At 50.8% G+C, this 12,375-nt stretch overlaps 1 protein-coding gene across 7 annotated transcripts in view; it reads right to left on the reverse strand.

Annotated features, from left to right (window-relative positions):
* SMOC1 (SPARC related modular calcium binding 1) overlaps nt 1–12,375 on the reverse strand; it is a 138,371-nt gene that overhangs the window by 12,624 nt on the left and 113,372 nt on the right. For 6 of the 7 annotated variants that reach the window (XM_073242209.1, XM_073242210.1, XM_073242211.1 and 3 more), the window contains exons 8-10: nt 10,229–10,421; nt 9,595–9,677; nt 7,717–7,822 (exon numbers count right to left, since the gene is read on the reverse strand). In XM_073242209.1, coding sequence (XP_073098310.1) covers nt 7,717–7,822; nt 9,595–9,677; nt 10,229–10,421 — 382 coding nt within the window. The remainder of the gene's footprint in view (nt 1–7,716; nt 7,823–9,594; nt 9,678–10,228; nt 10,422–12,375) is intronic. The other variant, XM_073242212.1, reaches the window with a different exon arrangement.

The raw sequence follows: 12,375 nt of genomic DNA on the forward strand, positions 1-12,375 counted from the left end.
AATAGATGAATGGATAAAGAAGAGGTGGTACATATACACAATGGAATACTATTCAGCCATAAGAAAGAAACAAATCCTACCAGTTGCAACAACATGGATGGAGCTGGAGGACATTATGCTCAGTGAAAGAAGCCAGGCAGAAAAAGACAAGTGCCAAATGATTTCCCTCATTTGTGGAGTGTAACAATGAAGCAAAACTGAAGGAAGAAAATAGCAGCAGACTCACAGAATCCAAGAAGGAACTAGTGGTTACCAAAGGGGAGGGGTGTGGGAGGGCGGGTGGGGACAGAGGGAGAAGGGGACTGGGGGGTATTATGTTTAGTACACATGGTGTGGGGGATCACGGGGAGAACAGTGTAGCATAGAGAAGGCACATAGTGGATCTGTGGCATCTTGCTGCACTGATGGACCATGACTGCATTGCGGTATGGGTGAGGACTCAATAATAAGGGTAAATGTAGTAACCACATTGTTTTATCATGTGAAACCTTCATAAGAGTATATATCAATAATAACTTAATAAAAAAATTTTTTAAAAAGAAAAGCCAGGCATCCCTACTAAATTCCCATCCCTAAGTAAGTGGACTACGGTCTTGGACAGAGGCTCCCCTAGGCACCTTGGACCAATTCTAAGACAACAATTTGTGGGTCTGCCAACAGGACCCCATTCTGACAGGTTTAATGCATGTTGTACCTGGGGATGGCGTGAGGGACCATCTGTCTCTGGCTTTTTGGGAATCTGCTGAATCTGTTATGGAAACCAGACTTGGAAGGTCTTTGAAACAGGCATGGGGCTATTCATTGCAGAGCTCAGATTTTTATCTCTGCCAGTACATGGTATTTTGGTGCTTTATTTCATCTGCAACATTCCCTCTCAAGCCTGCAAGGTATATCGGGTGGGCAGCAGAAAATTCCCTATGAGGAGGATCTTGGTGCAGGAGGGAGGGTGGCCAGCTCCTCTCGGAGCACCCTGCCTGCCTCTGCCTGCCTCTAAGCTTGAGGCAGGACCCAGGCTGGGGAGGAGAGCCAGGGGGGCCCCAGGGGAGCTGTTCCAGCTCCTCCCACCAGAGGCTTTCTAAGGCGTCCAGGGGAGGCAGCCAGCGGCTTTCCCCAAGCCTCCCACAACAGGGGCCATGTAAGCCCCTCCGCGAAGGTAGCTCTTCCTTTAACCTTTAGGCTCAGCATAGCATGATGTCTACCTTAGGCTGGCATAATATCGCCTCGGTTGCTGAGACGGGAAGGGATGAGGTCATCCTGCCCAGACGCCCTGCCAGGAGAGGCTCTCTGCCTCCAACGTGAGTTCCCTGGCTCCCGCCTGTCCGGTTCTGAGTGATTCCATAAATGGACTCCCCAGTCTTCTTTCGAGCTAGTCTGCAGCAGGAAGCAGCTCTTCTCCCCACTTTACAGCCTCTAAGAGTGTCTTCCCAGGCCAGAGAGTGACCGACACTTGGCTCCTGCTCCGTTCCTCCCCCTCACTTTCTGACTCTCCCAGTTTGACTTGTCTCCCCTGTCTGGAGAGCCACGTTCCTGGCCTCCTCATTCCGACTTCCTCCTGATTGCTGGCCTCCCCCATCCGCTTCCCAGCCAGGCCCCTGGAGGCTCCGAGAGTACTTCCCCAGGAGAGGTCCTTCCAGGCCCCTCCAAGCACGGCCTCTGGCTCCCATGACACGGCCACGGCCGCAACCATGGCCACAGCCACGGCAGCCTGCCCTGTGGAGCCTGCAAATCCTGCCTCTTCCCTCCCTCCTCCACGGCTTGTGGAGGGCTCTCTGCTTCTGAACTCCCCGGCCCCTAGAAACCTACCCGTACAGAGCCCAGCTCTACATGTGAAGCTGGCAGCGCTAGGATCCCACCTTGGAACCCAGCCCTTTGTCTAGGCCAAGTTCCAAGTGCAGTTAGAGCAAGAAGTACTTAGCTTGGGGGATCATGGACCCTCCTGAGAACTTAAATAAAGCTGTAGCCCTTCTCTCTAGGAAACTGCACATACACATAGAGCTCTGCAGATTTTAGGGGTTTAATGAGACTCCTTATATCTTTCTCATCCAAGGCCATGGACTCAGGTAAAGAACCCTTTATCTATAGGGAAGGAGACTCCAGTCATGGCCCCAGAAGAATGGTTAGGTGTAAACCTTCCAGAAGAAGATGGGGTGAGACAAAAGACAGTAACTGGGAGAGGTCTGGGGTAGTTTTATATTTCCAACAAAACATAATAGAAAAAAAAGAAAACCACTGAAGGCATCTGGTTTAAAACTGTGAAAATCAGATTTCTGGCTCTGTGACAGTCTTAAGTCCCAAACTACCATGCTTCATACAAGATCTAGTCAAGACTGAGATCTATCAGGAGTCCTGGTTTAGCCAAACCAGCAGTGGGCATGTAGGAAAGAAGATACATGAGGCCTCTGTTAACTTAGGAGAACTAAGATTTTCCCAACGGACTGCTAGCCGGTGTGGGGCAGGGCCTACCCCAGAGCTTTCAGGAATCTCTCAAGCAGTCTTCTCTGGAGTCCTTTCCATCGTAGTTAGACTCCCCATAATACACCTCTGACCTCAAAAGCCATACCTCACTCATCCCTCCAGCTTTTTCAGCTTTCTAGAAGTATCCTTTAAAAACATTGGGAACCTGCAGTCTCAGCTCTAAGCTTACACTGGCACCAAACTTCCAGCCTTTCTCTCACATACACACAAACCCCCACAGGAAATCAGGGCTCTTGGAATGCAAAGCTGCTCATAGGCAAGGACTGGGGATCTACATTAGAGCATGCCCTCATTCCTTAAGATCACGTAACTGGTTTGGTGGACTGTGCTATGCCCCTCCCCCTACATGTGATGCCCCACTTCTCCTAAAAGGGTCCATTGGATATGCAGAGCAGCCAAGTTCCCTTGGATATGGTGTGGAAAATCACACCCAAATGGTACCAAATTCCAGATTGTGGAAGGCCGTGGTCCAGTAAAACACTGGTGTCTGCCCAGCCTCTAGGCTGCTGTGGTGGCTGTCCTATTGACTCCTGCCTGCAGGGATGAAGAAGCCCATTAACCAGTCCCTCCCTGGGCTGGCCCCACTGACCCTTCTCCTGAATGATTTGGGTGCAGGCGCCACCCTTCTCTCCCAACACTTTCAGTTTTGCTTCTACAGCTGCAGCCCCGCCAGGCCTTGGCTGTCAGGCACAGCTGGAGAACCAGCCCCATTTGCCACAAGAAAACTTGCTTTGGCCAAGATCTTGGACCCAGTTCTGCTGTCCCAAGCAGTTTTACAGAAGGTGAGGTGGGATGTCCTGGAGGCACTAGCCAAGCCAAGCAGACAGACCAACTAAGCCCCATCTGGAGTTGGGTCCAGACCCTGCCAGCTGTGCGGGTGGGTAGGGCTGGGAAATGCGAAGTCAGCCACATTCCAGCCTCTTCCTTGCAAAGCCAATAACAAGTAACCACACTGGGCAGAAGGAGGAAGCCACAGTACAGATGGTCTCTCCTTGGGGGACATGTGAGGGGCCAAGAGGCTCACACAGCCAGTCCCACCTTCCCTCAAAGTTGACTCTCTCCAGGGCAAGGCAGAGAAGACTGCCAGCCAAGACACCACAGCGGTTCTTTTGGGACTGATAAATGTGAATGGGTGCCATGGGAGGCCGGTCTAAGAGGGGGCTCTGCCTCCTGGAGTCCTGGTGGGAAGGAGCATGAGGATGATTCAATCACTCAACACAGCTTCATTGAGAACAGCTGTCCACTGCTACCCGCAGTTGCCCCCGCCCATGCACTAGCCATAGATGTTCCCAGGGTCACCCCATTCTACTTTGCCTATTTTTAGATTTAGGTGACACTGTTCCCCTGTCTCCCAAAATTAGGCTAGAAATCCGGAAAAAGAAATAGACATATCCCTCTCTTCTACTCCCTGCATTTAACAAGTCTTCAAATCCTACCGCCTGCAGCACTTCAGCTTCAGCAAAGAATCCCCTCCCCCATGATGACTGCTACCTTCCCACCCTGTCTTGCTGCCCTCCCACCCTCTTCCCCCAAGGCCATCAGGATGGTTCTCCAAAACACCGTCTCATTCACATGGCTCCTGCTGCCCTCTGGCACGGATTGCAAGCCCAGTATGAACTGGGCTCTGCCCAACTCCACAGCCTCATCCCTGCCTGGACACAGCCTGCCTCCTAAATTTAACCATCTTCCTTGCAGTCCTCAGGCCCTACCTCACTTCCTGAGGGCCCCTCTGCTGGGATGCCCTTACCCCTGGTCCATCTGGGTCGGGCCTTTTCCGTTCATTAGTGAGGGTGTGGCTCACACGTCACCTCCTGGGTAAGCCTCCGCTCACATGGCCTCCCTCCCCTGAGTCCCTGCAGTACTCTCGGCCTCTCTTATGACCCTGACTTCATAGTGCAATCATGTGATAATGTACCTTCACCCCCTCTGACCAGGATCTTCTCCAGGCCTGGGGCTAGGCCCTTGTTTACAACACAGAGCTTACTCCAGGGAAGGGTGGAGATGCACGAGTTTGTGCAAAGTCAAAATCTCCACGCCTGACAAGTCAGGGGAAGACATCCTCTTGCCTGCACTGCCCAAACATCTTCCCTGTCCCTTCTTCCCACTGTCTCCGAGTGGGACTGCTTCCCACTGGTGCCTGCTGATGTCCAGCTGTAATTGCCAGACCCCGAGAGGATGCAGGAGGGATCTGATGGGGCTTCCTTGGCCTCAACAGGTGCTTGTGACCCTGACTGTGCCTGAATTCAGAGCCAAGGCCAAAGCCTGGATTCCCTGATTTTCTTGGTCAGCCCTGCTCCAGACATGCTGCCCTGGGCCTTTGCTCTTCCCTTGCAGAAGAGTGCCCGGCCAGGGTCTGTCCACATGGTGATAACTGATGTCTGCATCTGGCCTCAGGGTTGGTCTTGACTACTTGGTGGACCTCCAAATGTGTGCCAGGTCATATAAAGAGGCCTTATCAAGACATTTTCTCTATCAGATAGGGATCCAGCCATCCATCTGCCCATCCTTCTAGATGTTCATTCATTTAACAGATATTTATTGAGCACCTACCATGTGAGTTCTAGGAACACAGCAAGGAGGAAGGCAGAAAATGCTCCTTCTCTCATAGAACTTAAATTTCATTAGGTAGGGTAAAATAGATAATAAATAAACCAAAGAGACAACTATCAGATAATGGTAAGTGCTAGGCTGAGAATTACAAAGGGTGTAATAATTAAGAGTGGCTGGGATGCTCCTTTAGACTGGGTGGTTACTGAGAAGGTGACATTTATATAGACAGGTGGGGACTGTCACAGGAAGACAGGGGACTCACATTCCAGGCTGCAGGAGCAGCTGGCACAGAGGCCCTGGGGCAGGTAAGAGCGCAGCCTGTTTGAGGTGCTGAGCACTAGCTGCGGGAACATGGTGATGGCAGGGAGAGGACTATGAGAGGTGTGGAAGGCCCCTGAGACCGCAGCAGGGCCGGCTCAGGTCAGAGTTGGGGCTTGCTCTAAATATCATGGGAAGGTCTGGGAGGGCTTTAAATCCAGTAAAAGTGGTAACCCTGGCCAGGGACCTCCCTGTGTAACTGCCTTTCTCTTCTCCCTGTTTCCCTCTCCCCACCCTCTTTCTTGATTTCTGAACTATTTCGTGGTTCATCTTGTCTGACTTTTGATGACAAGTCGAGCCTCTACCAAATGCAGTTCAAACCTTTCATTCTCATCAAAACCAAATACAGTCAAGCTAACATAAGATTAACATGAAGAACATGTTTAGGAAGGAATTTTTTCTTAGACTTTTCCCAACTCTATACCTAAAAAGAGATTTTTTAATGAGAAAAAAAGAGACTCTTCCCTAATGACACACTGGTATGAAAAACATTTATAAACATCTTAGCTTTTATTTTCTGTAAAAATCTCTGCAGCCTGTGATTCAAGGGCAAGACATCAACCCCGGCCTCCCCAGCCCAGTGCCCGGCCGGGATGGGCTCCCAGAGCCAGCAGTGCTTGCGGTCGCAGGTGGGATGAACCAGACCTGGAATTTTTAAACCCATATCCCTTCCTCTTTATTCTTTCTCCTCTGTTCTAATAAACATAAATATCTCATATCCGTTTTTTTCAGGAAACAACAGGCATTTTTTTTAAACCCTAAGCATAAATAACCAAGGCATATAATGCTGAATATGCTTTTCCAAAACTCACCCCCTCCCCTCTTCCTGGAGATATGGATACACACAGCACCATGGGCTGCCTCCAAGCAACGACCGTCTGGGCCTGCCAGACCCTGTCTCCACCTTCTTGGGCTTAGTGGTGTGCTCCTCCTGGGGGTGGCCTGGCCTCCATCCTCAGGGTGAGCTAAAACAGAGGCCGGCCTCAGAGCTGCATCTTTAGCCATCTGCCTGAGGATGCAGAGGCATCAGCAGCTATGCCTGGAGTCCGGGTTCCCCAGCCTGGATGCACACCTGTGGTCCTGCCGATCACCCCTGAGGCGGCCTTGCCTGGGCTTTCCTACAGGCCCGGGGCCTGGGCCTGCCTCCAAGTGGCACTCCTTGCCTTGCTAAAGACAGCTCTGCCTCTAGCCCCCCTCCTTGGTGAGCCACATAATCCTGGAGGCAGGCTGCCCATCACTGGTATTTCCAGCACAAGGTATTTCCTCGGCTGCTGCAGGAGCCCGAATGCCCACATAGCGATGCCAACGCCTCCCCGCCAGCTTTGTAAGGGGGAGTACATCTCCCAGGCCCTATGGGATCTGGTTCCCACCTGCCTCTTCTATCTCATCTACTAATTACCACTCCCATTTCCCCCACCTTCCCTAATCCTCCCTAGCCCAGCCACACTGCACATTGGATGTATGCTTTCTCGGAGTCACGATGTTCTTTCCTTCTTCTTGGAATGGCTTTCCTTCTTCCACTGGCTAAGTCCTACCTCTCCATCAAAAACTCAGCTCAGCTATCCCCTCCTCCAGGAAGCCTTCTCTGACTCCTCCAGAATGAGTTAGCCAACCCTTCTCTGTTCTTCCATCTCTGTTTTAGCACTCTGTAAGTATCTGTCTACAGCCTTGTTTTCCCAGTAAGCTGCACTCTTTGAAAGCAGGGGCATGTCCCATATCCCCAGATTCCTAGTCCTTAGACCAGGGCTTGGTGTGCTGTGTGTGTTCAACAGGGGCTACGGGGATGGGTGGGTGGCTGCTCCAACCACTGACCTAATGGGTTCAAATTAGGGGGCGCCAGTGGAGCTGATCACCAGGGAGTGTGTGCACCGCAGCTCGGGTCAGCACTGCCCAGGCTAGCCCAGCAGCTCCTGAACTAAACTGGATTTGGCTGGGGGAGTGTCCAGTTCCATTGCCCAGAGCTCCTTGGGATCCTAAGGAAGCCAAAAGGCAAAGGCTCCTGCCTCCTCAGAACAGAAGGAAATCACGTGCACTGTGCCTGCTCCTTGACCGACCTGTCTCTGCCACACGCCCGTCCCCTACCTGCCCTACAGGCCTCTCACTGCAGCGCATCCACTTCTGAGACTAAAATGCTGGAAGTCTCCAGACACCCTTGACCTTGCCTGTAATCAGCTAACTAAAAGGTAGACACAAGCAACCCCTAAGAATCCGAAGGCGAGAAGGTCAGGGAGACTGTTGTTGGGGGGAGGTGGGACAAAGCCATAGCCCAGTGGCTTTCCATCGCCAGCCCCTCCCGACTCTCCCCAGGCAACACTGGAGAATCTGGACCCCCTTCCCTGCTGGGCCCAAGGAGGGGCCTGCTCACTTCCTCACCTTCCACCTCCAGTAGGCGTTGCGGAGTTAATGGCCTGCACCATGTCCGTGGTGAGGGCATCCAGGAGGCTGGTGATAAATTCCATTTTCTTCGCTTCTGGACAGCCTGGAAGATAAAATGGGATTTGAAGGCAGATGCCAGGTAAATAATCGAATAAACAGCTTCCTCCACTACCACTGTTTCCCAAACCTCTCCAAGTCCTTTGTGTCCAGCCAAGTCCACTTTGGGGATTGTTTACTGCTCAGATGCTTCTCATAAACCTCCACAGTTCCTCTACCTGCGGCCCACAAGGAAAATAATCAGATCAAATGGATAATAATGCTTTCAATTTTCTTCCATTCCACAAATTTCTGCTGAGTATCAACTCAGGCACTATGTTAAATGTTAGGATGTCATACGCAGGGTCTTATGCTCTTGAAATTCCACTGGGAAACTCAAGCTAGATTTGGTGTAGTAGGACCAGGCAGTCATACTGAGTGTGAAAAGCTACTCGAGATAAAGACCAGGGGCCGAAGGGGCACAAGGGACAAAGGGAACCCCGATGGTCAAAGTTGACTCAGGCAGACCTGCCAGTTCATCAGTCCATGAACTGCCTTCTTTATTAACTCCTCTTCTCATCCGACTTAGATTACAACGATCAAATCTCCCTTATAAATCCCCTCAGTTTCTCTTTTACTGCATTGCACTATTCCAGCAAAACCCTAGGCATGAATGAACGTTCTCACAAACATGCTTCTTTCAAGTCTACCCCCATGTAGGCCAGTATTGCTGGTGTAAACACCACCACACAACTGGATATATGGGAGTCCCTGTAGATTCACAATTGCCTGCCCCAAATGTGCCCTCAGCACTACCTACAACCCTCCTTTCTGCAGCAGCCAGCATATTCCCTTCCCTCCACGAATCCCCTAGGTCTCCGGTTAAACACTCTCCCCAGAGAAGCCACAGACTCTGAAGCAGATTCCCCCTGCACTGCTTTGCTGCAGAGAAGGCCTGTCCCAACTGCTTATACAAGTTCGTATTCCTTACTTATGTACGATCTGTCTCCTCTACTGTGTATGCCTCATGTCAGGTTTGGTCACTGGATTATACAACAGTGCCCGGCACACAGCATCTCATTTCACATCTGTTGAGGGGATAGTCTCCTCTGACTCCATTCTTGCAGCAGGGTGATTTTTACAAACCTCACTTGGAAACCCCCTGATTTTCAAAAGCCTCTGTTGTCAGCTCTCACTGGAGAGTCCTAAGGGGGTGTGGGAAGGTGGTTTAGCTCCCACCAGCACTGATCCAAATTTGTGCTTAGTAAAGACTACAGTGTCCCAGGCTACCAGTATCTAGTAGTCTCATTGTAACTGACTGCAGAGAACACTATAGATAAAGGAAACCCATCACTTCAACCGCTAGAGGTTCTGGACCCCAACTGTGCACGTTACAGTACCACCGGAAGTAACTGCAAAAACACTCTGCAGGGCTGGGGACAGACACTGCCCACACCTCTCAGGACAGCTCTACCCTGGGAAAAATCTCAGCCCTGGGAAAAATGGTCCACAGCCTGCAGAATATTGTCCTGATTACCCTCAGATAGAGAAGGAATCATAGAATTGTAAGGACAGGATTTTAACTCAATACTTGCATTTAAAGATAAAAGGTAAGAGCACAGAGGAGAAATGTTCAAGGGCACAGGACTATTTAGGGAAAATCCTGGGCTGGATGCAGATCCCAGGGCTCCTGGCTCTGGGCTCCTGTGATGCCCCTGTCCAGTGTCCCTGCTCATCTTACCTATGGGGAGACAGACTCAGGGTAGAGGGCTGCTTCTGCATGGGGTGGGGTAGGACAGAAAGAGGGTAAGGAGCCAGAAGGGGCTGCATGTCTCCCACCTGGCAGCTCCCTGTCCTTGAAGGGGTCATCTGCCTCCGCACTCCTGGCCCTGGCGTCACTCTCACAGCTGGGCATTACATAGCTGGGAAGAGAGAGATGGAGGGTAAGGAGGGCTGGGAACCGAGCCTGCAGGAGCCACTGCTACCCAAATGATCTGTGCCATCACTAAGCCTGGAGCTTCCTGGCAGGCAGCAAAATACACCACACTGTCCAGCAGCTCCAAGGCGATCCTGGCATTAAGGTTCCCAAAGCATGTTGCTTTCCTCACTCAAGCACAACAATGTTACCTTATGTCTGCACATGGGGTCTTTTTGATCCATTGAACCTAGTGATGCAAGCAGGGCAGTAACCTCCTCATGGGTAAATGGAGGTTCAGAGAGGTTGCCTACTTTTTCAAAGTCACCAGTTGGTATGTGCAGACCTGGGACTGGAATTCAGGACCCAGGTCTTTCTACTAGAACATCAGCACTAGAGTGCTGAGAGCCCTCTGCTCTCCTAGAACCTTGACTCTCACCAGGCCAGGCCAGAAAGCCAGGAGATGCAAGGTGCCAGCCCTAACAAGAGGCTGGTTCTCCCACCCCAGGGCCCACCTGAGGGACAGGATAGGCTCGGGGCAGAGGGCAGGGGGCTTACCGGGTGGAGGTCCCAGGCAGTGGGCGCCCTGTGTCCACCAGCACACACCAGCAGTAGCCAGTGGACTGGTGACACTGCACTGGCTTATACAGCCCCCCAGGGGCGCACTCGGGGATGACAATGCCCTCGCGGGGATTCTGTCGGGCCTCTTCCAGGGCACTCTGCCTCTCCTGGTCGCACGAGTAGACTTTCTCTGCAGGAGAAGACACGGCCTATGAATATCACTCCTGTGATTTATCACTGCTGCCTTCCACGCAGGGACCCAGCCTGGCCCCAGGGAACAGGTGGTTTGGCTGTTGAAACAACACAGAGAACTGTGTCTCCTATGTGAGCCCACAGTGAGGGGCTGGAGGCAGCAAGAGGATCAGGGTTCATCAGCATCCACACCCAGCAGGTTCCATAGCAACGAGCCAGCCAAACACTGCAGGGTGCACTTTATCAGAGCAGTGGTTTGCCCCAGGGGCAGAATTTCCTGACTGTTTCAGAGGAGTTCCTGCTAACACGCTGTCTACTGACTCCCAGAGAGGTGGGTACAGGAACCTGACTGCCCTGCAAGCCGACAAGCTGCCAGAGGAATGCCTGTGTGTGTAGACACTCTCCCAAGCCCAGACACAGCAGGACAGAGCCACAGGCCACCAGCTGCAGGGAAGCAATGTTCAGTGTCCAGGAGGAGCAGAAATGAGGCCCAGCCCCATTCCCTCCCAGCTCCAACAAAGTAGACTCAATGGGCTTGAGCCAGTTACAGCACACTGCTTCCACCCCATGGGAGAGAGAAGGGCCACAGGAAGGTGTCTGCGCTCTGTGGCCCCAGAAACATGTGAATGTGTCGGAGCAGCCAAACCTGGGCCCCGCCGAGCCAGCACCTGGCTGAATCAGTGTGAGGTGCCCCGTGCCGGGTGTGGCCAGCTCAGGGCCTCAGACCCACAGGACCCCCGCCTGAAAATCCTACCTAGTCAAATCAGTCAACCTGCCTGCCTGTTTTCCCTTTCTTGTTTTCTTTTTTTTTGTTGCTGTGTTTTGTTTTGTCTTCTTTTGTTTTTTTAATTATTAAAAATACATAGCATTGAGTTTCTTTACTTGTTATAAAGAAAATTGTGAAAAACCCAGAATCCCACCAAAGTTAAGCACCACCTTCCCTAGACCTTTTCTTTTGCACAAACACACACACAAATTGCAAATACAAAGGCACACAACTACTTAGTTTTTTTCACCATAAAAGGACATCATAAACCTGTACTGTTACTCTTTTTATCTACTTATTTATCTATTTGTTTGCATACTGTATTATTACTTTACTTCTTTCATGAGCATGCTTCCGCACCTTTCCTACTGAAGAAGGTGATGGAATACAGTCATGGGCATCCCATGACATTTTCACAGTGTGTTCCAAAAATACCAGAGAGCCAGAAATCTGGTATCAGCAACCTGGACATTCATGTTGCTCATTAAACAGCAGCCCACGTGATCCAAATAACAGCAACCCAACTCTAAAGGAGCCAAACCCTTTGAAATCATGGCTCTGTTAATGGCACAGACAGTACAGATGTTTAAACAAATTGCAAGTGTGCACAGCGAAGCAACGCAGCTCAAGGCCGTCTTAGAGAGAAGTCAGATGATGGAAAAAGAGTCTTTGTTTCAGTCCCAGGAAAAGTGCTGCAAAGTAAGAGCCTGGTGATTCTCACTGCAGGGAAAGGGGACTATTTCCTTGGAGGAATAAAAATATCTGAGGGTCAGGAGGCAGGTATGTAGAGCACATCCCCTATTAAAATATAGTTTTGAATTGCAAAATGAAAAAATAAATATACAATTGTTTTCATAATGCAAACACAGCAAAACTGAACAGAATCTCCTTGGCTAGAGGAGCCGGAGTTTAAAAGAGTTGATAGACATTAGATTAGGAATTCTGAACTTGATAATAACTACCATCAGGATGGCCTCTAGAGGCAGTTTAAGTAAGAAATATGAACTGCTTAGTGAAGCCTGGTTTGAAGACCCAGAATTTTGACTTTGGCCCCTGGCTGGGATGGAGCCATGGCACCTTCCAGGGGATTATGTGAGAGTTTTTCAATAGCTTCCCCAACCTCAATCCAATAGCCTTATTTCCCTGCTTTATATTTCATGCCACGAAAAAGGCAACAGAGGAGCAA

This window comes from Manis javanica, chromosome 8 (assembly GCF_040802235.1).
Source record: "Manis javanica isolate MJ-LG chromosome 8, MJ_LKY, whole genome shotgun sequence".
NCBI classification, from domain to species: Eukaryota; Metazoa; Chordata; class Mammalia; order Pholidota; family Manidae; genus Manis; species Manis javanica.